The sequence below is a fragment of the Ursus arctos genome, unplaced genomic scaffold (assembly GCF_023065955.2).
Source record: "Ursus arctos isolate Adak ecotype North America unplaced genomic scaffold, UrsArc2.0 scaffold_29, whole genome shotgun sequence".
Taxonomy (NCBI): domain Eukaryota; kingdom Metazoa; phylum Chordata; class Mammalia; order Carnivora; family Ursidae; genus Ursus; species Ursus arctos.
This window is the reverse complement of record NW_026622974.1, coordinates 7,800,363-7,825,417: the sequence shown is the minus strand read 5'-3', so window position 1 is coordinate 7,825,417 and position 25,055 is coordinate 7,800,363. Positions and strand designations below refer to the sequence as shown.

At 45.8% G+C, this 25,055-nt stretch overlaps 1 protein-coding gene across 6 annotated transcripts in view; it reads left to right on the top strand.

Annotated features, from left to right (window-relative positions):
• ADGRF5 (adhesion G protein-coupled receptor F5) overlaps positions 1 to 21,648 on the top strand; it is a 101,260-nt gene extending 79,612 nt beyond the window's left edge. For 2 of the 6 annotated variants that reach the window (XM_026507301.4, XM_026507302.4), the window contains exons 12-22: positions 793 to 912; positions 1,066 to 1,275; positions 4,065 to 4,277; positions 6,192 to 6,347; positions 8,404 to 8,612; positions 10,770 to 10,949; positions 12,613 to 14,007; positions 15,139 to 15,180; positions 15,271 to 15,330; positions 15,861 to 15,945; positions 18,062 to 21,648. In XM_026507301.4, coding sequence (XP_026363086.1) covers positions 793 to 912; positions 1,066 to 1,275; positions 4,065 to 4,277; positions 6,192 to 6,347; positions 8,404 to 8,612; positions 10,770 to 10,949; positions 12,613 to 14,007; positions 15,139 to 15,180; positions 15,271 to 15,330; positions 15,861 to 15,945; positions 18,062 to 18,141 — 2,750 coding nt within the window. In that variant the 3' untranslated portion in view covers positions 18,142 to 21,648. Of the gene's footprint in view, positions 1 to 792; positions 913 to 1,065; positions 1,276 to 4,064; positions 4,278 to 6,191; positions 6,348 to 8,403; positions 8,613 to 10,769; positions 10,950 to 12,612; positions 14,008 to 15,138; positions 15,181 to 15,270; positions 15,331 to 15,860; positions 15,946 to 17,359 lie in introns of all 6 variants that reach the window. The other 4 variants (XM_048219550.2, XM_044387177.3, XM_057304044.1 and 1 more) reach the window with 3 other exon arrangements.
• Positions 21,649 to 25,055: the final 3,407 nt, after the last annotated feature.

Below are 25,055 nucleotides of genomic sequence, written 5' to 3'. Positions count from 1 at the left end.
CCATGGGAGGGACACAGCCATCCATGCTGAGGGGCCTGCGGGACTGTATCTGAATGTTGGGATCCCAGCTTCTAAAGGGCCCTATGGGAAGGCCTGAGTTCTTTTGATGGTGATAAGAGCAAGATTTTACACTGATGGGAAAAACCGGCCGGTGTCAGTGGGCTCAAGGCATGAAACTGTTCACCGCTAGGAGATAAAAGGGAATGGCATTTTGAAATGTCAATGACATGCTCAAAGAGAGGTGGAAAGATAGAAGCAGAGGGGAAAAAAAAAGAAGTGGACTGTTCCTATAAGCTCTTGCTTTTGTAAGGGTCTTGTTATCATTTTTGATGAACAATTCCTCATGAATGCATGAGGACATTCTCATAAGGAGGAGTAAATGCAGAGAGACTTGTAGGTGGGGGACCTGTCCCTCCCACTTTGCCCGTGACAGGCCTGGTATAATCATTTGGGCAGTAAGTTCTATGATCCCGCTACTGTAAATGCTGTTCCAGAAATCACTCTTCGGCTTAGTAAGTGTTGACTGTGTACTATAGTCAGTGCTAAGTCCTGGGGATGCAAAGACACAGAAAACAGAGTCCTGCTCTTGAGGGGTTCACACTTTGATGAAGAAGAGGTATAGAAAGAGAGAAGTTAAAATACAACATGGTATTATTTTTAAAAAATGTTTTAAAGGAGTAGAGAATGGCGTAGTTACAAGAACAGAGCCATTTGGCGTGGAAGAGGCTGGAGGGGGGCTTGGGTTAAGTCAACAGCTCTAAGTTTGCCGCCTTTTGCCCTGCCGATCATCAGGAGATAATTCCAGCCACAAAGGGGAAGTGCACGAGTTTCCAAGGCAGGAGATGAAAATGAGTACAGTTCAGAACACCACCGGGAACAGCCTAGAATCAAAGAAAGCCCAGGAGCCGCAAGGTACCCATCCCGCATTGACACCGGTGGAGTCAGGATGGCCCATGCTCTCTGCCTCTGTCTTAAATTTCACTCGTGTGTCGATGTCACCAGAAAGACTAAACCTTGTGCTTGTTGTTGGTTTTTCTTTTGTCTGTTTTGTGTGCATTCTTTCAGCCAACCTAACAATAACCCCGGACCCAATTTCTGTTTCTGAGGGACAAAACTTTTCCATAAAGTGCATCAGCGATGTGAGTAGCTATGATGAGGTGTACTGGAACACTTCTGCTGGAATTAAAATACACCAAAAGTTTTATACCACGAGGAGGTCTGCTGCTGGAACAGAGTCGGTGCTGACAGTGAAGACGGCGACCCGGGAGTGGAACGGTGGGTGCGAGACCCCAGACCCTTCTCTGCAGCCATGCTGCCCCGGGACCCCTGGGAACACTCTGTAAGAGGGACCGTCCCTGGGGGGGCTGTCCTGGGACGCACCTGTGCCACCACACTTCACGCAAGAGCTCTTTAGGGAGAGATGTCGCAATCTCCATTGTACAGATGTGGAAACAGAGGCTCGGAGAGAATGCTCTTAGGATCCTCCATCTCAGGATGCAGAGTCAGGACTGCAGCGGGGCTCTCCAGTTCAAGAGCCTGTGCTCCTGCCGTGAAGTGAAGAGGGTTGTTTTGCTGTTTGTTTTTATTTTTTATTTTTATTTATTTATTTTTTTAAAGATTTTACTTATTTATTTGACAGAGAGAGAGACAGCCAGCGAGAGAGGGAACACAAGCGGGGGGAGTGGGAGAGGAAGAGGCAGGCTCCCAGCGGAGGAGCCTGATGTGGGGCTCGATCCCAGAATGCCGGGATCACGCCTGAGCCGAAGGCAGACGCTTAACGACTGAGCCACCCAGGCACCCCTGCTGTTTATTTTTAAAGATTGATTGATTGATTGATTGATTGATTTTAGACAGAGAGACAGAGCACAAGTGGAAGGGGCAGGGAAAGGGAGAGAGAATTCCAAACAGACTCCCCACTGAGCAGGGAACCCCACGCCATGTTCCATCTCAGGTGGTGACCTGAGCCGAAACCAAGAGTTGGACGCTTAACTGACTGAGCCACCCAGGTGTCCCAAGAGGATTGTTTTTAAAAGTAGTTTTATCAGACTTTTAGGAGTTTTTCACCCTATTGTGATAAAGAAAGAATCTAGGTAAAGGATTTATATGTCTGGTTCCAAAGAAAGGAACATTTGCTTTTCGTATTTATCTCTACATGTTATTCATGTTGGAAAGAAATGCAACGATTTGGAGGGAAAAAAAGAGAATTTGATATAATAGCCGACATGTATTGAGCCCTTCATATGTGATAGGCGCTCTGCTAAGTGTTTGAGTGGATTAGTTCATTTAAAACAATAATCCTAGGGGATGCCTGGGTGGCTCAGTTGGTTAAGCGCCTTCGGCTCAGGCTCAGGTCATGATCCCACGGTCCTGGGATCGAGCCCCACTTTGGGGTCCTTGCTCAGTGGGGAGCCTGCTTCTCCCTCTGCCACCCCCCCTGCTTGTGCACTCGCTCTCTCTGACAAATAAATAAATAAAAATAACTTAAAAAACAAAAACAATAAACCTAGAGGACAGTGTTACTAGTGTCCCCATTTTACAGATGAAGAAATTGAGGCCCGGTGAGGGTAAATAAAATATCCGGGGTTATACATCTGGTAAATGGCAGAGCCACGGAGGAACAGAGCCTGTCTGGCCAACCCTTGACCACTCCACTCTGAAGCCTTTCATTAAGTGTAAGTCTAATCAGTCCAGGCCCCACAAGTCCCAGGTCTTTATTTGTTCATGTAAGGCCTAGGCAACATTGTACAGATAGCTAGTCACTGTGGGGCCTTGGGAGGGTACAGTCAGGAGACCGAGTATTTTTCTCCAGTGCTGAGCTCATTCCAACACTGTCCAATTGCTCTTTCCTCCTGAGGAGCCGTAACCGAGGAGGAGCTTTTCCAAGAACATAAGCTATTTGACAGTCCCATACTTGGGTACTAAAAAAAATCTGTCCTCATCTAAATTAACTACACTTTTATTTTATATTGAATTTACATTTCCCTTTCTCCCAACAGAAATAGAAGGGGGTTTGTTCTCTGTCCTTGTTCTACCCGCTTTCCCTCTGGCTAGGTTGCAGCTCTGGTCCTCCAGAGTTGGGGCAAAGAGAAGGAATGTGAAGAAGGTCAAAGGGTCTTACTCAACTGTAGGTGCTGTTATAATGTCTCTGTACTGTCCCCACGGCAGCTGTTCAGGTGGTGGCTCGTCCTTCGACACACCCTGGCAGGAAGTCCACTGGGAAAAGGTCCTTTCTAGAAGCTCGCCCCAACGGGCATGCTTAGCCCACTCTGCCTCACCCAGCATGGGCTGCACAGGCCACTCTTGCTGCCTCCTTCCTTCTGTCCTCCAGAAAGGCCGGCCAGCCTCTCGTCTTTAGATTTTTCTAGATGGGAGTCAGACATCCGACGTCCAGCTCCAGGGTCCACAGAGGAAGCTCTCTCAAGGATTTCAGCCTACCCCCTCCACACTCTGGTGGTGTCTCAGTGCCCTGGAACTGGAATGCCTACTCACTCACAGGTGGGGTGAAGGGACATCACGCCACCACAGAGCTCCATCTGGCTGACAGCTGTCTTTGAAGAACTCCTCAGCCCAGCACACACCAAAATTCCCATTTTCCCCGTGGGTTAATGAAAGAGCCTTGGAGTAGGTATGGGAATCTGGTTGGAAAAGCAGTTCCAGGGGCGCCTGGCTGGCTCAGTTGGTAGAGCACGCAACTGTTGATTTCAGGGTCCTGAGTTGGAGCCCCACACAGGATGTAGAGATTATTTAAATAAATAAGTAAATCTTAAAAAAGAAAAAGAAAGAAAGAAATGTGATTCCACCCTTACAGGCTGTATAACTTTAGATAAGCCACTTAATTTTATTTAAAAGTAAGTGAATATTTAGGCGATGGGTTAGTCCTTCAAATACATAGAGAACCCAGGAGGAGAGTTGATCAAACATTTTCTTGTCCAGTGTCCAGGAAGGTGTGATGTGCCCTTGCCCGTCCTTGACAGAGAAAAGTCAGCCTCTTCTTAACCTTCCCAGCCAATGCTTTTTTGGAGCAGTGATCACATTCCGTCTCATTTTTGTTTCCTTTCACACAGGAACCTATCACTGCATATTTAGACATAAGAATTCGTACAGTATCGCGAAGAAGGATGTGACCGTTCACCCACTGCCTCTAGAGCCGGACATCATGGTGGATCCTCTGGAGGCTACCGTTCCGTGCAAAGGTTCCCGTCACTTCAGGTGCTGCATTGAGGAAGACAAAGACTACCAAGTAACTTTCCAAATGGATTCCTCATCCTTTCTTGCAGGTAAGACACTAATTGCTGCATGGTGAGGACACATTATTTCATTCATGTGGAGTCTCAAAATTTCCTCTTAAAAGAGAGGTAAAGAGACACGAGGATTGTGTCAGAGAGAGAGAATGTAACGGAAGGAAACTCATGAAACTTTTTACCTTCTGTTTTGCTGTGTAGCCCGTGGCTTGTGGGTTTGTGGCAGAATTTGAGAGTCTGTGAGGGTGGAGCCCATGGGCTTTGGTGGAGGTTGTTGAAGACAGTGTTAAGACATCTTCACAGGCCTTCTGCTCCCTCAATACGTCAGGTACTCTGGTGGTCCCTCCCTCCGTGCTATGAGTCAGCGTGCTATAAAACCCCCACAACAATCCTCTTAAATGAACGGCTGAGCATCCAATAAAGTGAGAGAAATAACCAAGGGCCAAAAACATAAAGAAAAAGCAAAATAGAAATGCTTTAGCCACTGATGGGGCTTCTCGGAGGGCATCAGTCAGTGTGAGAAACTCAGAAACTTAGGTGTTGTTTTGTTTTTTTAAGGTTTTATTTATCTGAGGGAGACGGGGAGAGGAAGAAGCAGACCCCCAGCTTAGCAGGGAGCCTGACATGGGGTTCAATCCCAGGACCTTGATCATGACCCGAGCTGAAGTCAGACGCTTAACCAACTAAGACACCGAGGCAACCCAGAACCTTGGGTTTTAAGGCTCTGAAGGGTGTGAAAGAAACCTCTTGCTCCCTATGCAGTGACTAAGGCACCCCATGTCACCAACACACTGTCAGGACCCTCAAAGAGTGACACGCTCACTCGGGAAGAGGATAAGCAGAAAAACAAAATTTGTCTGCCTGAGTTAAGATGTTGGCTTCATCTCTGGGTGGGCAAAAATTTCCCCTGAGAATTACAACTGTCCTGCTCTCACTCAGGTTTGAGGTTGAATTTATTCTGCCTCTGTGGCCTGGGAACTCCACACTGAGGAGTAACTAACATAAAGTGGTCCATGGGTAGCACCCAATGGTACCTGGCCAAAAAAAAAAAAAAAAAATCAAGTCTTCTAAGGTAGAATATACCCTCAATCCAGAAAACCTCAAGATTCCTACAGATTAAGGTCAACCAAATATGAGCTCACAACCCTAAATCTCAAAACAGAGACACCTTCATTAGGGATTTACAAGGTCATTCATTCTTTGAACAACCATTCGTGGGGACACACTCACTGCAAAACAGCACAGTAGGCAATAAAAAGGGGACACTAGAGTTGGGGCACATGTATTACCATCTAGCAGGAAGTGTTCATGTCATAAAGGATGATCCGTATAATGTTAAATTTCCAAGCTGAGCAATGCAGATCGGAAGAACACTGAAAATTCAGAAAAGCAGGACCTAGTAGAGACGAGAATTTAGAGAAGGCTGTGTGATAGGAGGATACAGAATCCGTCCGGGTACTGGAGTGTTTAAGCATTTCAACATTCCGTGTTCAACATGCCTGCATTCAGTGCTCCCTATGGGCCAAATACTGAGCTAGGCATTGGGAGATACAATGATAAATAAGACCAGGTACCTTCTCGCCAAGACATTACGGTCTCATGGAGGAGACAGACCCCTAAAGAGGTGACGCTAAACCAATGTGCTGAAGGCAGGACAGGGGAAATGCACAGGGCATTACGGGATTTGGATAGGCAGACGGAGCAGAAGGACGCTGCAAGGTGTTATTGTTCAACCTCATTGGGCACAGATATGGCGTCATGTATGGTGGAGGTAAATTTTAGGCGAGTACCGTGGAAGTGGGGGCTGACTTACTTCTAGGCTGGGGCATTTTTAAAACCACATCAGAAATGAATGTGGCACATGCCTTGGGAAAGTTTGGATCATTTTAACAAAATGTGTGCTTTGGAAACTCATCTTGTGACTTGATTCTTTCAATAATTCTATCTCAGAAAAAGAAGTTAATGGAAAGCGAGTGTGTTACAAATACAATTTCATGGCAAGCTCCGTTTCCTGGTGTCCAAAAAAGCTGGATGTATTTTGTCACTTCACCAATGCCGCTAATCATTCAGTCCAGAGCTCATCTATGAAGCTGAACCTGGTACCTGGTAAGAGCATCTGAAATTTTTTTTTTTAAAAGATTTTATTTATTTATTTGACAGAGATAGGAACAGCCAGCGAGAGAGGGAACACAAGCAGGGGGAATGGGAGAGGAAGAAGCAGGCTCATAGCGGAAGAGCCTGATGTGGGGCTCGATCCCATATGCCAGGATCACGCCCTGAGCCGAAGGCAGACGCTTAACCGCTGTGCCACCCAGGCGCCCCTGAAATTTTTTTTTAAATGTGACAGTCATGAGCAGGGGTTCATTTATTCATTCGCTCCCTCATTCATCCATTCAATACAGAGATGTTGAACATCTTCATGTGGCAAGCCTTGGGCTAAGGGTGGAGGGTCTGGCAAAACAAAATAACAACTAAGCCACGGGGACTAGCCTCGGGTGTAGGGGAAAGATGGGTGTGATAAAAAATGTGATCACATCTAGTGTGGTAAGGGTTGTACTAGAGACCGTGTGGGCAGGCAGAAGAGGCTGCCAGGTTTCACTCTGCTGGTGATAGTGGGGAGGAAGTGATCGAGAAAGTCTTGCAGATGAAGCCCTAGTTCAGCAGAGTCTGGGAGACAAAGCACTGGACCGGGCAGTGCATAGTGTCTTTGTGGGGCTGAGACCCCTTTGAGGTTTCAGCAAAGGAAGGGTGTCCCCATTAGACAGGGCTTCATGAAAAGAATCAGCCTAAAAAATAGGCAACCGTCTTTCCCATCCTTTGTCATCACTGAGCCAATATCCCCCCTGTGTAGTATTTTCAAGGTAGGAGGTCATGGTTTATGGCCATTTCTGTAATAGCCCATGACCCAGAGCACTCCTCAGGAGCAGCAGAGAGCCAAGTGAATAAAGGATGGTCCTGGGCTTCCACTAGAAGCAATCCTCTCCCCCAGAAATCTTGTCTGTAATAGGACCTCCGATATCCGAAGGACTCATGGCTCTATCACCACAGGTTTGGATTTACTGAGTGATTTGCGGTAATTCTCATGTATTGGTAACTGAGCCCTGGACACCAAAGTTGGAAGCAATTTAGTGTTCCCTGTCTCCCTGAGTCACTGTTCCCAAGCACGCCTCTTCCGGGGGGCAGCCAAGACCACTTCTTCACGTCCCCCATGCCACCTTCTTCACCCAGGCACGGAAACGTTCTATTCATTCATCTTTATTCTCCTCTTTCTTCATACCAGGTCTGATTCCTCTTCCTTTTCCTAGTAGAAATTACTTACATATTTCAAGATTTTATACGATGACTGAGAACTCAATTAATGTTAAATTTGTAAGTTGGTGAGAAAGGGATCTTATCATCGGAGAATCAAGGTCCCCTGGAGATCAGAGATTCTGCAACAAATGTCATTTTCTCATTCAAGTCTGGTCTTGAGTAGACATGAAATAGAGTCATCTCCAAGGGAAGGCAGAAGGATCAAATGTTTACAGATATTGCTTAGAATATTCGGGTCACGGGTACCTGGAATTCTCACTCTTAATTATATATGTGAAGTAAGGCAGTGCTGCTCAACCTTAGCTCCATGTTGGAATCACAGGGGAAGTTAGAAACACAGCCAGTGCCTAAATCCCAGCCCCAAGGGGTTCTTATTTATTTGGGCTGGAGTGAACCAGGACGTTGGTTAGTTTCCAAGCTCCCCAGATGATTCAAATACACACCAGAGCTGAGAATCCCTTGGGTTGAGGCATTTTGTTCCTGAGATTCCTGGTAACCTGATTATCCCTCATCTGGATGAGCACACATTAAGCTCTCATGGTTTTTCCATGGCTTAGATTTTACAGGCAGCAGGCAGAAGATTCCCAGGGATTGGAGGTGGGGATGAAGCATGGAGGAAATCAATTCTGTTAGGAAAAGCAAATGCAGGTTAAAGTCAGATTTGTGTCGAAAGCACTAAAAGGGGCTTTGGAAAATCAGGGGCGAAATAAAGAAAGTGGGTAACTCTGAAAAGGTCACCAAAACTAAAGAGAAAAATGAATTCAAGCAGCCACATTCCAGCTAGGCCTCTTTTGAATATCTTTTCTCCGCCTTTCAAATTGTCCCTTTTACTCCCGTGTTTCCAATGCAGGAGAGAAGATCATGTGCCGAGATCCCACAATAGGTGTTGGGGAGCCCGGGAAAGTTATCCAGAAACTGTGCCAGTTCTCCAATGTGCCCCGTGGCGCTGGACGTCCCACTGGCGGGACCGTGACTTACAAATGTGTCGGCTCCCACTGGGAGGTGAAGAAAAATGACTGCATCTCTGCCCCAATAAATAATCTGCTCCAGCTGGCCAAGGTGACCCTTAAATCTTTGACTCGGAGCTCTTGGCATGGAGATTGGTCTAGCTTATCATATTTCTCAGCAAATGGGCCGTGGGCTGGTTTGTGTTGCTCCCAAAGCTACTTTTATGTGTTTATTTTCAAAGAAGATGCAATCCTAGAAATGCTTTATATTTTTCTTAAGTACAAATGTGGAGACAACAAAGTATGTGTTCTACTCTGGGACCAGCTGTATACTTTACCTTGACTTCTCAGTGCCTTGTTTCTTTTACCTCCAAGGTGGAGGTGGGATTATCCTCTCGTATTACCACTCTCCTTTGAATAATCTGGGTATCAAGCAAGTAGCTCTAATCTTCTCGGGAGGAGGAGATACATAAAAAATAACGTTCATTGGTGCAAAAAAAATATGCTTGGGCTTTATGCTTTTATGGGTCTGAGATTTCTTCCGTCTTTAGAGGTAACCTTTAGTTATGAATGATGGAACTAGCCTGCCTCTCTTACCTAGAAGAGAGGTTCCTGCCACGTGGTAGGGGAATATTCCTTTCTTTTCATGAAAATAAATAAATGTTACCTCATACTTAAGTTGTCGAGAGTAGGGACTCCTAAAATGCCGTGAGTTACAATAAATAAATACTGACGAGGCAACTAGGAGACTTACAGTTAACGGCATTGTTAGACAAGTGGTTCCAAATACCCTCACCCTTGGAAGAAGAATTGAGGAAAAGAAGTCATAATTATTTGTGTCTCATCTAATTATCTTCTGTTTCTCCTCTTGTCTTACACTAAATTCATTAAAATACCTACTAGGTGCAAAACATTTTTGTAGGTGCTATCAGGGTGAAGAGTCTCTGATTTGCTAGAAGACATAATCCAGTTGGGTAGTTCTATGCACACTGGTTTTGCTTAGGATAATCAGAAAGCTCTGCTTGAAAAACTTGGCCTCTGAGTTGGACCTTGAAGAAGCTGCATCAGTGATAAGAATTTTCCTAATCAAGAAAGATAGAGATATTATAATTTGAACTCAACACTGGGCCGTGGTCCCAATTCTAGAAACCTAGATACATTTTCAATGGAAAGGGGGCCTGTTGGTCTATCAGATTCATCCATTCAACGTATATTTATTGAATACATACTATGTACCAATTTATGACTTATACTATGTTCAGCATTCTAGTATATCAGATGGAATATAACATGTTTCAAATTGCCAAGGAGCTTATCATTTAATTGGAGAGATATTGAAATTAAAGCACAAGATGACATTGATAGAAATGTCACAAATGTAAAGTATGGTAAATAACAAACACAGAAGTGCCTGGCTGGCACAGTCCATTAAGCATCTGACTCTTGGTTTCAGCTCTGCCCCTGATCTCAGGTCGTAAGATTGAGCCCCATTTTGGGCTAAACGCTGAACACAGAGTGGGCTTGAGAGTCTCTCTCCCTCTCACTCTGCCCCTCCTGCTCCTGCTCTCTCTCTCTCTCTAAGATAAATAAATAAATCTTTTTAAAAAAATAACAAACACTTAGGCAGTCAGAGGAAGAAACTCCCCTGGGTTGGAATACTCATCAATGTTCTTTATGGAGGAGGTCGAGTTGGAGTTCATTCTTTAATTATAAGTAGGGGTTAGATAATTAGGAAACAGAAGTGTGATCATTACAGATAGGGTGACCATATAATTTAGCATCCAAACCAGGACACATTTTGAAAATAAAAGAGGGCGCTGGTGATAATTACACTGGGCCAACAGATATAAAGCAGAACCGTCCCAGGAAAATTGGGATGGAGAGTCACCCCCCTAATGGTCAGCAAAGTAGGTGATGAGAAAAAGCAGAGTGGCAAATGTGCTTCCATACAGACCATCAAGGGATAATTTTATATAATTTTGATCTAGTTCTCTAGGAATCACATCTCCGTTCCTTTTTCTTTAACTAGTCATTAGGTTGACATGTGTTTTACTGTTCCCCTTCTGTGTGTGAGGTCTTATTCTATTCCGAATAGCAGAGAGATTAAATTAAGAGATAAGTTATCTTACAGGATATATTTATAAGAATGGAGAAAAAAAAGAAACCACATATAAGAGGTTTTCATCATGGATAGATCAGCAGGATTTGATAACTGGGCTGACTGGCAAGTGTTTTGTTTGTCTGTTTATGTTGGCTTTTGTTTTACTAGGCTTTGATCAAGAGCCCCTGTCAGGATAAGAAGCTCCCAAAATACCTGGAGGATCTTTCTGTTAACACAGTCAAGATGAAACATGAAGTCAGCTCATTTCCTGGGAGCCTGGGAGCCATCGTTAACATCCTTGACTTGCTCTCAACAGTTCCAACCCAAGTGAATTCAGCAATGATGGCGGTGAGTTGGTTTAGACCTTATAGGAGTTTAGAGTCTCATCTTTTCACCCCTTGGGACTCGTGATCAAGAAACATAACTCTTCCCCATTGCAGCTCCTTCTTTGTCTTTTCCAGAGCAATACTCTGGATTTTAGGGTCACATAGCATGCTTTGTGCTTTGACAGCTATGGCTTTTAGAGTCGCAGGGAGTGTTTCTAGTATTCATCTGGGGATCTTAAAAAGATTTCTTTAGTGACTCTCCATCTTAGTTTCTTCATTAAAATAGAATGGGTTCTTATCTGCTTTCTAAGAAAACTAGGAATGAAAGGTTTTCGGAATACGTACAAGGTGGGATTCTCTGTGATTTAGCACTAAACATGAACTTTGAGGCAATCAGGGCTCTGCGAGGAGTCACCCAGAATTCAAATGAAGAGTTCAAATGGTGAGACTTTAATAAAAGGATACTTACAGAGGTAAAGCCAGGGATAAAAAAGAAAAAAAAATAGAAGCCAGTACTACCCTGAGGACTAAAGCAGAAAGGAGAGGAAAGAGTGCACCTATAGCAGAAGGAGAACTAAGCCTTGGAGGAGGGATCACTAGTAATAGCAACAGAACTATCACCAAAGATGTGCTGAAGACAGTATGTGTGTATGGGGGGTGAGGGGGTGACTGCGGTGGGTAGTAGGAAAATATATTTCAACTTCTTCTCCCACCCTTCCATCTCCTGCCAATGCTTCCTAGTGGCCAAACAGAGCCAGAGGCGTCTGCCAAGGACCCTGAATTTAAGGTGTCTGCCAGACCACGTTCCTTCCCAAGTCTCCAGGGGAGACTTTCTCTGCCTCTTCCAGCTCCATGTATTCCAGCACTCTTCGGTTTGTGGTTACCTCAATATACCCTCTGCCTTTGTTTTCACGTGGCCTCCTCTTCTCCATTTATCTTCTCCTCTTCTGTCCCTCATAAGGACACTTGACATTGGATTTAGGGCCCACCTACATAATCTGGGATGATTTCCTCTCAAGATCCTTAATTACATCTACAAAGACCCTTTCCCCAAATAAGGTCACATTCACAGGGTCTGGGTATTAGGACATGTTCTTCTGGGGACCACCATTCAACAAACTACAAGACTCATAGTTTCAGATTGAATAGAACAAGGCAAAGGAGGGCAAAGAAATTGTATTGAGAGAAAGCCCAAATGGAAAATGACAAGCCCAAGTTTATGGGAGAGAAAATAAAAATGCTTAGGAAAAAAAAAAAGAAAAGAAAAGAAAAGAAAAGAAAAGAAAAGAAAAGAAAAGAAAAGAATGATGGCTTTCGTGTTCAGCATTGGAGAGGGTCTTTCAAAACAACTTCACCCTTGCTGGGAAAATATCACTCTTTATAGGCTTGAGATTTAAAACAAAATAAAACAGTGAATACATATCTCTACCAGCCTGCTGAATTGGCCTTAGTGGGGGAGGTGGTACTTGGTAAATGATTAATGAGGTCTCCTAGGCTTGGGGACACATCCTCTGCTAAGTCCCTGCCATAAGAAGGAGGGACACAGATCCCCATAGCCTGTGATGCCTGATTTTTCTCTTCTCATTTCCTCTTACCTGTACCCATACAACCAGTTTCCAGAGAGCTGTTACTCTTTCTCTCTTTAATGACTGAAAGAATTTGACCCCATGCCATGTCAATTACAGAATGTTCTCTCTACGGTTAACACCATCCTCAGCAAGCCCATGTTGAGTACCTGGAAGGTGTTCCAAAAGCAACAGACCAATCACAGCTCACAGCTCCTGGACTCAGTAGAAAGATTTTCCCGAGCGTTACGGTCGGAGGACAGCGCTTTTTTGTCCATCAACGAAACGAATGTGCAGATGAGGGGCATGGTCATACAACCTGGCCATCCCAAAACCTACAAACAGAACTTTGTTTTCTCAGACTCGGACCTCTGGGGCAATGTGGCCATTGACAAGTGCGAGCTGGGAAGTCTGCAGTGGGGCTCATCCATTGTCACCGTGGCTTTCCCAACTCTCAAAAACATCCTCACCCAGGATGGTCAAGGAAAGAATGTTGCAAACAGCTTAGTGATGACCACCACTGTGAGCCACAATATAACCATGCCATTCCGGATTTCGATGACTTTTAAGAACATCATCCCTTCTGGGGGGGTACCACAATGTGTCTTCTGGAACTTCGACCTTGCCAACCACACAGGCGGGTGGGATAGTAGTGGGTGCTACGTGAACAGAGTCGATGGGGACAGTGTCTCCTGCATCTGCGACCACCTCACATCATTCTCCATCCTCATGTCCCCCGACTCTCCATACCCTGGTTCCCTCCTGGAAATCCTACTGGATATCATTTCCTACATTGGGCTGTGCTTTTCCATCTTGAGCTTAGCAGCCTGTCTAGTGGTGGAAGCCGTGGTGTGGAAATCAGTGACCAAGAATAGGACTTCCTATATGCGCCACACCTGCATAGTGAACATCGCCGCCTCCCTGCTGGTGGCCGACATCTGGTTCATTGTGGCCGCTGCCATCCACGACCATTTCTACCCACTCAACGAGACAGCCTGCGTGGCTGCCACCTTCTTCATCCACTTCTTCTACCTCAGCGTCTTTTTCTGGATGCTGACTCTGGGCCTCATGCTCTTCTACCGCCTGGTTTTCATCCTGCATGACACAAGCAAGTCCATACAGAAGACCATTGCGTTTTCTCTTGGCTATGGCTGCCCTCTTGTCATCTCAGTCATCACAGTGGGGGCCACCCAGCCCCAAGAAGTCTATACCAGGAAGAACGCCTGCTGGCTCAACTGGGAGGATACCAAGGCCCTGCTGGCCTTCGTCATACCAGCGCTAATCATTGTGGTCGTGAACATGACCATTACAGTTGTGGTCATCTCCAAGATCCTGAGACCTTCCATTGGAGACAAGCCAAGCAAGCAGGAGAAGAGTAGCCTGTTTCAGATCAGCAAGAGCATCGGGGTCCTCACGCCACTCTTGGGGCTCACCTGGGGTTTTGGGCTTGCCACTGTGTTCCAAGGAAGCAACGCTGTGTTCCATATTATATTTACGCTCCTCAACGCCTTTCAGGTAAGTTCTGCAGGGCAGGGCGCTCAGGAACTGGTGGGACCAATTAATGTTAGAAACACAAACAGGGGTAGGAATGGGGAAGGGTTTTAGTTCAGAGGAGGCCCTAGCCCTAAAGAGGGGGAATTACAAGAACTCAGTGAGACAGAAGGGACACATTCCCCTGCTCCCATGGAACCTCATACCTCTTATCACCTGCATTATAATTTAGCTGCATGCATGAGTCACTTTGAAAAGCCCTGATAATACAAGTAAGAGGAAAGTCCCTTCCCTACACAGGATTTTGCTATTTACCCAACATTATCATGATGCCACCTATTATCCCCTAAGTGAAAATACCACTATTAGACCAGTCATTTCTCCACTTAATTTCCCCCAGCATTAAATAAGCTCTCTCTTTGTGAAGTCAGGGATAGCATCTGTCTTCTTTACCACTCTATCCCTAACAGTACCTAGAAAAGACTTTGGCACAGGGTCGGTGCTCGAAAACTGGTAAATAAAATGAATACCACATAGTAGGTTCTCTAGAAACATTTGCTGAAGAAGGAGAGAATGAATGCCCTACGTAAGGTAGACATTCTACTCTATTATGCTCGTTGCTCTCTTGTAGCACGTAATGAACCATAATACAAGCCACATTGTTAGAAGAGCTTTAGCAGAAGGACAGGCAGCGAGGAAGGGAATGCTTAATTCTGATTCTACCAGCAGGTGGGAGGTAAGCATGGGTTCCCATGAGCGGGCGAGGAGGCGAAATGGAGACACTGTCCCAGATGCTCATGCCAAGGCCACACAAATCCTAACTTCTGCTACAGGGCCCGAGGCGTCAAACTATAAGGCTCATGTCTAATGAAGCGGGTAGCATGGCTTGACTCAACAGCACAAACAGTAGGCCCTCCAGTCCATAAGGAGGCAGGGATAAGGAAATAGAACTATATCCTTCTCACGTGATAACATTTAAGGTCTCCTGGTGTGGACCGACCGCATCCCTTTTAACAGTACTGTCCACTGCACTCATTCCATAAATACAGATGTGGGCAGAGGTGGTACAAACTCGATGCCAGGTTAGCAATCCTTCCTATTTTGCTGGGAATAGAATATGATTAAAATGTCCTTCTCCCCAATTCTTTTCTTCAGGGATTATTCATTTTACTCTTTGGATGCCTCTGGGATCAGAAGGTAAGAACAACGACAGTTTCACGCTTCTAGAAAGGTCGAAAGTGCTTGTGGCAGATGGAACTTACCATGGCTTCTTTTAAACAATTGTAGGTCCAGGAAGCCTTGCTAAAGAAGTTTTCACTGTCAAGATGGTCTTCGCAGCACTCAAAGGTCAGTCTTTCTCTTTGGAGACTTTTGAAAGGCCCGCTCTCTCCACACCCAGGTCCAGCATAGATTTATTTCACTGTTTTTGCTTTGCACCTGATTCTGCCTATTAAAGTCAGCCGCAGAACTGCTATTAAGATGCATTAAGAAATCTTCTGGGGTAACTTAAGGCACTAGAGAACACAACGTGAGGAATAACGATGAAGAGATTTTCTGTAGTCCGTTTTGGAAAATAACTATTGCACTCAAACACATTTGACTGTCGTCACGTGTCAGAAGATACCAAACCCTAGCGAACAGTAAAACATGTATTTGGAAGTTATCTTCCTAACTCTGATGAGAGTCCAGTGTTTCAAAGCGGCTCTCCTGCTTGATTTGTTTGAAGTAGAAATTTCTGCTCCTCCAAGCTCTCACTTTCAAGTGGACCGAGAGATTCAGACAGTGACCACTAGAGGGCAGCAAACGAATCATCCTAGAGATAAAACGGGGCCTTGGTTTCACATTTGCTTTGTAACTGTCTTTCTTCTCTTTTTTAGTCAACGTCCCTCGGTTCATCGACACCCGTATTTTCTATGAGTTCTCCAATATCAAGAAGATTTAACAATTTGTTTGGTAAAACAGGTACGTAGTGACTTCTAGGTCACTCCCTAGGGCACTTACTTAGGGCTGACTCAAACAAATTTGCCCTGACGGGGAGCCTCAGACGCCTACCTTCCTACTCCCCACCTTGAGGCATTTACTGACTATAGCCTCATTTGGGGCTGAGGTTAAATCCAGGAGCTTGCTTACATTTTCCCAAACCACCGGGAGGCTGGCACAGAGGGCACCTGCCTTGGGTGGGCAGCTAATAATAACTTAAAAGGATACGATGTGGAGAATCTAGACAAGCCTGTGGAGAGATGTCTGTCAAACCTGTATCAGCTACAAAAATGAGAACTGTGAATTGCTGGCCTTGTCAAACACAGAGTTCTTTGCTATTCATGTTTTTTTTTTTTTTAAGATTTTATTTATTTACTTTTGCAAGAGACAGAGAGAGAGTACAAGTGGGGGGAGGGAGCAGAGGGAGAAGCAGGCTCCCCGCTGAGCAGACAGCCCGACTCGGGGCTCGATCCCAGGACCCTGAGATCGTGACCTGAGCTGAAAGCAGACGCTTAATCGACTGAGTCACCCAGGCACCCTCTTTGCTATTCATGTTAAATAGGAATAAGAAGGTCATGTTTATGGGTTAAGGCGTAGAAAAAAATATATTTAGAAAGCTCTACGATAGGATCACATGCTGTGGGTTTCTTTCCCTTTTTTTTTTTCCTCTTTTTTTTTTCTTTTTTTGGAGTGTGCTTGCTGTACACGTCGTTGTAGGAAGAATCACTCCGGTTATCCATTCTGTTAGGGACATGCACAGTTAAATTGCTCCCCTGGAGGTACAAATTCACTAATGTTAATGACTTTGGGCAATGGGTCTCAGCTATGTTGGGAGGTTGAAATCTCTGCCCACCAACGCCCCCTAAGCACCAGAATTGTTTCCAGCTTCTTGAAAATGAACAGATTTCACAAAGGCAGAATCTAGAAATGTGTCAATACTCCAGACTAAGGCTTTTCCTATAAAATCAAATTTGGAGAATGCCTATCAATTGTTAAAACTCCAGAGGACTTGGTCCTTGGGGCTTCGATTTGATGCATTACTCATGAAAGTGGAGGGTCTTTCCTTTTGAGCGTGCTTGATCGGGCCTGCTGGGGAATGATCCAATCTTTGGGTATAGTACCACCCTTGCCCTTGGCCAGCACTGTCACTGGAGCATGCTGACCATTTGCATCCAAGGGAAAATGCTACAAGATGCGTCTACGGAATCAGAATTACGCAATCTAAGGCCAAGAAAATGTGTTCTTTGTTTCTGAATCAGTCCGATTGAAGTTGGAGTTCGGGCTGTGTTCCTGAGGTCCCGGGACCTGCGATTCCCAGTCACTGCCATTCGATGCAGCTCCGTGTTGGCCTGCTTGAGGGTCCCATAATCACTGTAACTTTGGTTTATGTTGTCAGCAGCCCCAAAGGGCCCCCCAGGCAGTGATGGAAACCTTGTTAGCAGTGGCAGCTCACCAATCTGATGGTAGGGTGGGCACCGTGTCCCTTCCTCGCCCAGCACCCCGCCCCACTCGCCCTGTGCTCAGTCCCTGCCTCCTGCTGACGCCGGCCCGTGTGGTTGCTCGCGGCTGCGCCCTCTGCTGCACCTTCGTTGGCATCCGCTGACCTCCGCTTCTTTTCCAGTCCTGCCTTTTCTACCCCTGTAATTTTCTCCTTTCTTTCCTTTTTCCCCTTTCTTCCCCTCGCCTTCCAGCTCAGCCTCTGGGCCCCTCCCAAGAGCTTCCCCCAAGACACCCCCACCCAAGGGGACCAGGGAGCTTCCCTCACGCGGTTGTCCCCAGGGCCATGCATGTGGTGGCATGTGGAGGGCTGCCCATGTTCACGTCCTCCCTGTCCTGGTAGAAACCTGGCTGCTGGTTTGATGGGAAGTAGTTAGTGCTTGTCTTGTCGGCTGCCACGCATGCTTGAGAACGACAGCTTTGTTTGTTCTCTGGCACTTCGGGGTCTTGGGAGGGGGGCAGGCATGGGTTCGTTTCCAGGCATGGCCCAGCTTTCCCGGCTCTCGAGCGAGAGCTCCCCTCGGGCCACAGCAGGAAAGGTGCACACCGCCGTGATTGTGCTGTCGTGTCTGTAAGCCTGAGCTGCTACTCTGTTTTTCAGGAACATACAATGTTTCCACCCCAGAAACGACCAGCTCATCCCTGGAAAACACATCTAGTGCTTACTCCTTGCTCAACTAAGAACAGGAAAATCGACCCATGTGACTTCTTTAAAGGACAGTGGATACACTCGGAAAAAAAAATCCTTTCAAAGCCACGGGTAAAATGTTTCCTCCGCAGGCTTCCTGGAGCAGATGCTGAAGAGACTCTTTCATTAGGGAAAAGGAGCTCTCTTTCGTGAAGACAGACTAAACGTAACTGTTAAGTTTATTTGCTGCCCCACCCTCACCTCTTGTGTGATACTCAATGTGTACAGTATTTAAGTAAAACTCGAGTCCCCTGAGGCCCCACTTCCCTGTCCATATTGTAACATAGAATTTCAAAGAGACGTTTTTACTTTTCACACGTTGGGCACAAAAATAAGCTTTGATTAAAATAATAAGCACAAGGCTAGGACCTGGGAAATACTTCAGTGAGCTCTCAGAAAGAAGAAAGGAAAGAAGGGTGGATACAGGGGGAAAAATAGAGAAAAACAATAAAAACCACATTTAAAAAAATTTTCCATGTTAACATAATAATTCTGATACTGCAACATGGAGAATACAAAAATGGCTCAAAAATGGAAACTGAAGTAAATCATGGTGAAAGTTTGCTATTTTCTTGGTATTTTCTTAGCTACGAGAGAAAATTTTTTTAAACAAGGCGGTGGGAAGAGACAGGGAGGAAATTGTAAGATCAGCACGCTTTCAAGTGGACAATAATATTTACAAGAAATGCGTGGAGGGAGACCTAATTCTCCTGATGCTAAACACACACCCTATGGTCGTGCACATGAGCGTCTGAGCTCAGGCGAGGGGCAGGCCGAGCACATGGGGGAGCCGTGCTTCATCAGATCCAAGCAGATCCCACCGCTAGTTACGTTTTTTACCGTTTATCAGAAAAGCCTCATCTTTTGGTTTGTTTCAATTTTTGAAGGCAAAAAAAAATTATATTTTTATATCCATCACTTGCCAAATGTGCCATACAGTGATATAAATGTGATAGATTGCTCTGGAAACAGATCTCGACTGTCATGTGTTTAACAGCTTTAACCGGGTACATCTCTGTCATCATAGAATAGATTTTCAGAATCTTCCGGCATTGTTTATCACTGTTGTTGCTACCGTGGATGTAGTGGCCCTTGGCGCGTGGTCTAGCGCCCTATGTATTAGCTCTTTCAATCCTTGAGTTCCAAGACCCATATACGGTAAGAGTTTTGTATTGTCTAATCTGTGTTTATTCCACCCACTCGGAAATCTGAAATGAAACGTTACAGTTGGCTACTCTCTGCTCCCAATGACACTTGACCTTGATGAGCAGATGGTGGAACTTTCCCCGAGGATTTGATTGTCTGTGAATTACACACGTGTGTGTGTGTTGTTTGTGGTGTGTGCATTTCATAAAAGAGAAATATTTATTAAAATTGAATCGATATTAAGGTTAGGCATGTGCTGTAGCCACAGCAACCATACATTCCAAATTGAAGTCTGATCCCAGAGACACAGGGAAACAGAACAAAAATGTGGGGCCCCTCGGGGAATGTGGACCGTGTGGTCTTCATAAGGACTGAGAACTAGCAGGGATCCAGCCATCAGGAAGGTGACAGAAGAGGCTGCAATGTAGCAACCTTTTATTTATTGAATTTCGAAAGAGTTTTCTTTTAGTATTTTAACTCTTTAACCTCTCTTCTTTTTTATTTTGAATTTTAAATTCTACATCCTGCCTCTCTTTTCTTCAGGGGGAGAAGCAGGTGGGGCAGATAGAAGTCAGTCCTCATAGTGTTTCAAGTAAATGAGCTCTTTTCTTCTACACGTTCACGAATGACGTGGACATCTCCTCCCACGCTTGCCTGGAAATTGTCACAGAGGAAATGATTAAACTATAAAATTCTCCAGGGATGGTCAGCTTTGGGGAGAACTCAGTACCGACGAGACAGAGCCGGAGATTAGGTTGAAGGATCAATGGGATGAGAATTAGAGGTCCGAGAGAGAATGGCTTTGACCAATCTGGTTCCTGGAACAATCTCAGGGATAAGAGGCAAGGTTACATAGTACAATGTGTGAGCCTGGCCATCGTGACATGATCGGCCAAAGAAAGCATAACACTCAGGAGGAACTCAAAAACAACAAGGAACAAGAAACACTTAGCTTCCAGCCACGACCATAGGGATCCTTTGGGAATCATTGTGTTGCGAAGGGAACCTTTATAATGGCAGGAACCTTCCCGGGGTTCCTAGGATGTGGATTTGGCCCTTTGCCTACGTGCATTAACTGAGGCACGTTCCCTTACCCCCAACACACACACACACACACACACACACACGTGCGCACGTGCTTTCCAGCTTTCAAGACACAATGCCAGATCCAAATTCCAGAAAACCTATGAAAACAAAAACTTAGAGACACACTTGCCGGTCTTCTGCTCAGCTGCAAGATACGTAGTTCAAGCACTGCTGTTTGCCAAGAATATCCTAAAATAAACAATAGAATTCAAAATTGTAAAAGAGAGCTGTGCATGAATCTGTGAGCTCTGTCAAAGCAGGAGCCCCTCCTGGTCCTGTGTTCACTAGTTCTCAGTCAACGATGATTACAAGACTATTCACAGCAGATTTCTGAGGAAGAGGAGGAAGGAATGTCAGCTCTGAGGTTGGTACAAAGTACCCAGTGCTTCCCCCTGTGCCTGGCCTCTCAGTGGGTAAAGTCAGTTCCATGGGCCAAAATTTAAGTTGCATTAAAGGGCCTTCTACTAAGTCAGTTTCTTGCGAAGGGATCTGTGCTAATGCTTCAGAGTTTGTGAGGTGAGAGCATTCACAAAGGAGCACTTAATCTAAGCTACAGAAATATTCTCTGGGAATATTGTTAAGTCCGGTGTAGCACGTCATGTCTTGAGGGGGTCGTGGCTGCCATCTTTCCCCTCCCCCGTTTCTTATATATGGAGAAAGAGGTAAATAAAGACCCATGGGGTTTTCAGGATATCCATTGCTAAGACCAGAAATTAAGAAACACTGGAGAATCCTAGCCTTTTGCCGTTTGTGTAGAGAACTTCAGACAGATCGGTGTTGGAAGGTCAAAGAAAAAAAAAAGTGACACGGGGAAGAGAAAGGTCACAGTGCCCGGAACGTGCAGGCGCGGGGAGGGAGTTCTCCGGAAGTGAGAGGAGCAGGAAGTCACAACCGTTGGAGAAGACGAAAGGAAACAAGTGTGGTCCCAGAAATCCCATGTAGGTGGAATGCGTTTGATTTGTGGCACGTGAAGGTGACGTCAGACAGAAACCCAAAGACAGCGTGATGCAGGCCAATGGATGTCTGATTCCCTGAGTGTCCAAAATAAAGGAGGGGCTTACAATGGATGTTATCTTTCTTATGTATGTTTTAAAAAGTCCATGAAAATAGTGTCTCATGACTTGACAGATGTTAGCTTTGGAATGAGATGCTATAGGTTTCTAACTGTATGACTTGGGATATTAAATCATGTCACAATAGTACACCAGCGTACAGCTATGTGTCCTGTCCATGCTTGTAACAATAAAATATCTAGCAAGATCTCTTTATATAAATTGTCTGCTCTTTTGTAAATAGGCCGGTGCTGCTGTTTCAGGCTTCCCTATCAGAAATCCAGCCAGAATTTAACGCCATTCTCCACACAGCGAGTGGTTGCTTCTGTTCCTCGGGCGTGGTGGGGGGCTGGGTACCAGAAGCTCCCGGCTGAGCTCAGTTGGCTGACAGCAATGACGTCACTCCTCACACCATCCACACTCCCATGCAGCGTGTGAAGCCTGGAAGCTTACAGAGGGTTGAAACGAGGGACCCTGAAGCAACACTTTCAGGACCTAACTGCCCGGGAAACAAATAAACAAATATCTATTCTTACATTTGTGTGTGAAAATTTGGAATTTTCATGGACGGCTAAAAACAGAGCCCTGTGAGTTTTGTTAGTGACAGATTATTTTTGCAACGTGGGGCCATATTTCTGTTTTCATATCCTATTGCTGCATAACATGTTACCACAAACACAGAGGCACCCACTTACAATTGCACAGTTCCGGAGGGTTAGAAGTCTGGGCATGGCTTCACTGGGTCCACTGCTCAGGGTCTTGTCAGGTGGAACTCAGGCTGGCGGCCAGGGCTATGGATTGACCTGAAAGCTGAGCTCCCCCTCCAAGCTCATTGATTGTCAGGCAGAATTCCAGTCTTTGTAGGTGTAGGACAGAGGCGCTCAGCATCTAGGGGTGTCCTGCCATCCCCTGCCATGTGGCCTTCTCCACAATGTGGTCCTTTGCTTGTTCAAAGTCCACAGGAGAAACTCTGTGCTGCTTTGAATCTCTGACTTCCTCAGTTTCTGACCTTCTTTTAAAGGACTCACCGGATTAGGTCAGGCCCATCCAGGATAATCACCCTTGTGATGAACACAAAGTCAGGTGGTTACGGGCTTTGATTACACCAGCAGTTTCCTTCACCTTTGTCGTATAATCTATTCTACTCCTGGGAGTGATCTTTATGGGTCCTGCCCACAGTTCATGGAAGAGGATTATACAAGACATTTCATCAGATTGTTTAAGCAAACAGCATTGAAGACCCAATACCGCTCTGTAGATTCTGTCTGAGGCATTGGCTGTGGCTTTGTGACCTGCAAACATTTCTTTATCCACAGCAGTAATCACACTGAAAGGGGTCCCTCCAGCTGTACCACGAATAAAACTCCTGAGATTCAAATACCCTGTTAACTCTCTCTACTGACTATGCGAATGTGAAAGAAGTCACCTTTCCCGAGGGGATGGCCTCGGGCTCTGGGGGGGTTCAGGGAAAGGGTGCTGTTTGGGAAAGTCTGATTCGTCCAGATGAAAAGAGGCCCACCAACGCCAAGGCCCACAACCTCCCCCGGCGTGGTGTGTCTGGGGTGCGAGTTAGGGTGAGTCCAGGAGCCGAAATATTCCCTTGACGTGACTCAGGCCAACGGATCAGAGACCTAAGCACACAGGGGCCAGCCAGTCCTCTAAGCATTTGTACCTCTGACCTCCGGGTCCTTAAAAATAAAGTCAAAATGCTTCTCCTCTGCTGTGCACTTCTCATCCTTCAGGGCTCCCATGAAATGGGGCGGCCTGCAGCCCACAGGTGGGTCACGCCGGAGGCTGGGATCGGCTTGTCCCCCACAGACCCGCACGCCCCTCGAATGCTCGCCTGGGTCACAGGAGCTGGTTGGGACTTTTCTGCTCTTTTGCACTGATTTTTTTTTCTTTGTAAGATAACGTATACATCATTCAGAAGGAAGAGGTTTATTTCTGTATTTTGAAGACGTTTCCCCCTGGCTTTATGAAGTTATGCTCTCTCCATACAAACAGGAAGAAAAGCGTGCTTCCCAGGAATACTTCATGTGAACGTGAACACAGCTTCCTTTGTACTATTCGGTAACGCAGTGTAAGCTGCAAGGTCTAGGGCAACGAGAGCCTGAGCCCTGCGCTTTTAGATTTTGAGTGGCCACATGAAAAAAAGTAAATCGGGGGCGCCTGGGTGGCACAGTCATTAAGCGTCTGCCTTCGGCTCAGGGCGTGATCCCGGCGATCTGGGATCGAGCCCCACATCAGGCTCCTCCGCCATGAGCCTGCTTCTTCCTCTCCCACTCCCCCTGCTTGTGTTCCCTCTCTCGCTGGCTGTCTCTATCTCTGTCGAATAAATAAATAAAATCTTTAAAATAAAAAAAATAATAAATAAATAAAATCTTTTAAAAAAAAGTAAATCGGTAAAACTAATTGCAGTACTACTTCTGTGTAACCAAGTATATCCAAAATACTATCATTTCCAGATGTAATGGATAAACTTAGTGAGACATTGTACATTCCTTGCTTTTTTCTGTTCTAAGTGTTGGAATTCCAGCATGTACTTTACGCTAACCGAACGCGCCCGTTGTCCAGCCACATTGCCAGTGTTCGATAGCCACCCGTACCTAGACTCTAGTGCGCTGCACAGCAGAGCTTTAAAGAGTTTATTTATTTGTCAGAGAGAGAGGGAGCACCAGCAGGAGAGAGGCAGGCAGAGGGAGAGGAAGAAGCAGGCTCCCTGCCACGCAAGGAGCCAGATGTGGCACTCGATCCCAGGACCCTGGGATCATGAACTGAGCCAAAGGCAGACGCTTAACTGACTGAGCCACCCGGGCGCCCTGCACAACAGAGTGTCAGGGTATCAACCAGAGGCGAAAGCTTTCTGCCCTTCTGCTGCTATATACTGACAGCAGGGTAGGAGAATGAATTTAAAACAAGGCCTGTACCACATTATCCGCTCTGGTCTGTGCAGAGACCCTACACATACTGGGGCACAGGGGACAGGGTAGAAATCCATAAGGCCCAAATACTTCTCTTCCATATGACCCCTGCCCCTCCAAGCTGGCCTGAGCATCACACTGTTCAAAACTCTTCTCCGAGATTTCTGACAAGCATGGCACATTTGCCCCCGGAAACTGCAGTTCCACATTTTCCCCAGGAAGGAAGAAGTGTCTGGAATCACCAGCCTTCTTTCTTGGAGAATGAGCTTTCCGTCTCATCAGTGCGGTATGGCAGAAAGAACATAGCTCCTGGAACAGAAAGACACTTCCCCCGCTCACCTGAGCCTTTCCCTGCACCACTCTAGTCTTTGGTTTGCTTATCTGTAGAATAGGGATGGTTCAGATTGTCACTCCAGGCTGTTGTCAGGCTCAAAAAGCACAGTTTACATAAAAGGGCTTTGTAAACTGTCAAGTATTATGCAAACAAAAGATTATTTCCAATATCTCTTTGAAAGGCTGACCACAGAGAGCTGGCAGGGGCATCAAGCTCTGGTGACCCCAATGGGATTCCAGGGGGCTTGTAAGCCCTGGGCATCGAGGGGGTCATCCGGAGGACACTGGATCAGGACACAGTTCATCAGGCACCTATGAGGAAATGAGGCCGTCCTAAACAACGTACCGACTGCAGATTTCCTTCAAGCT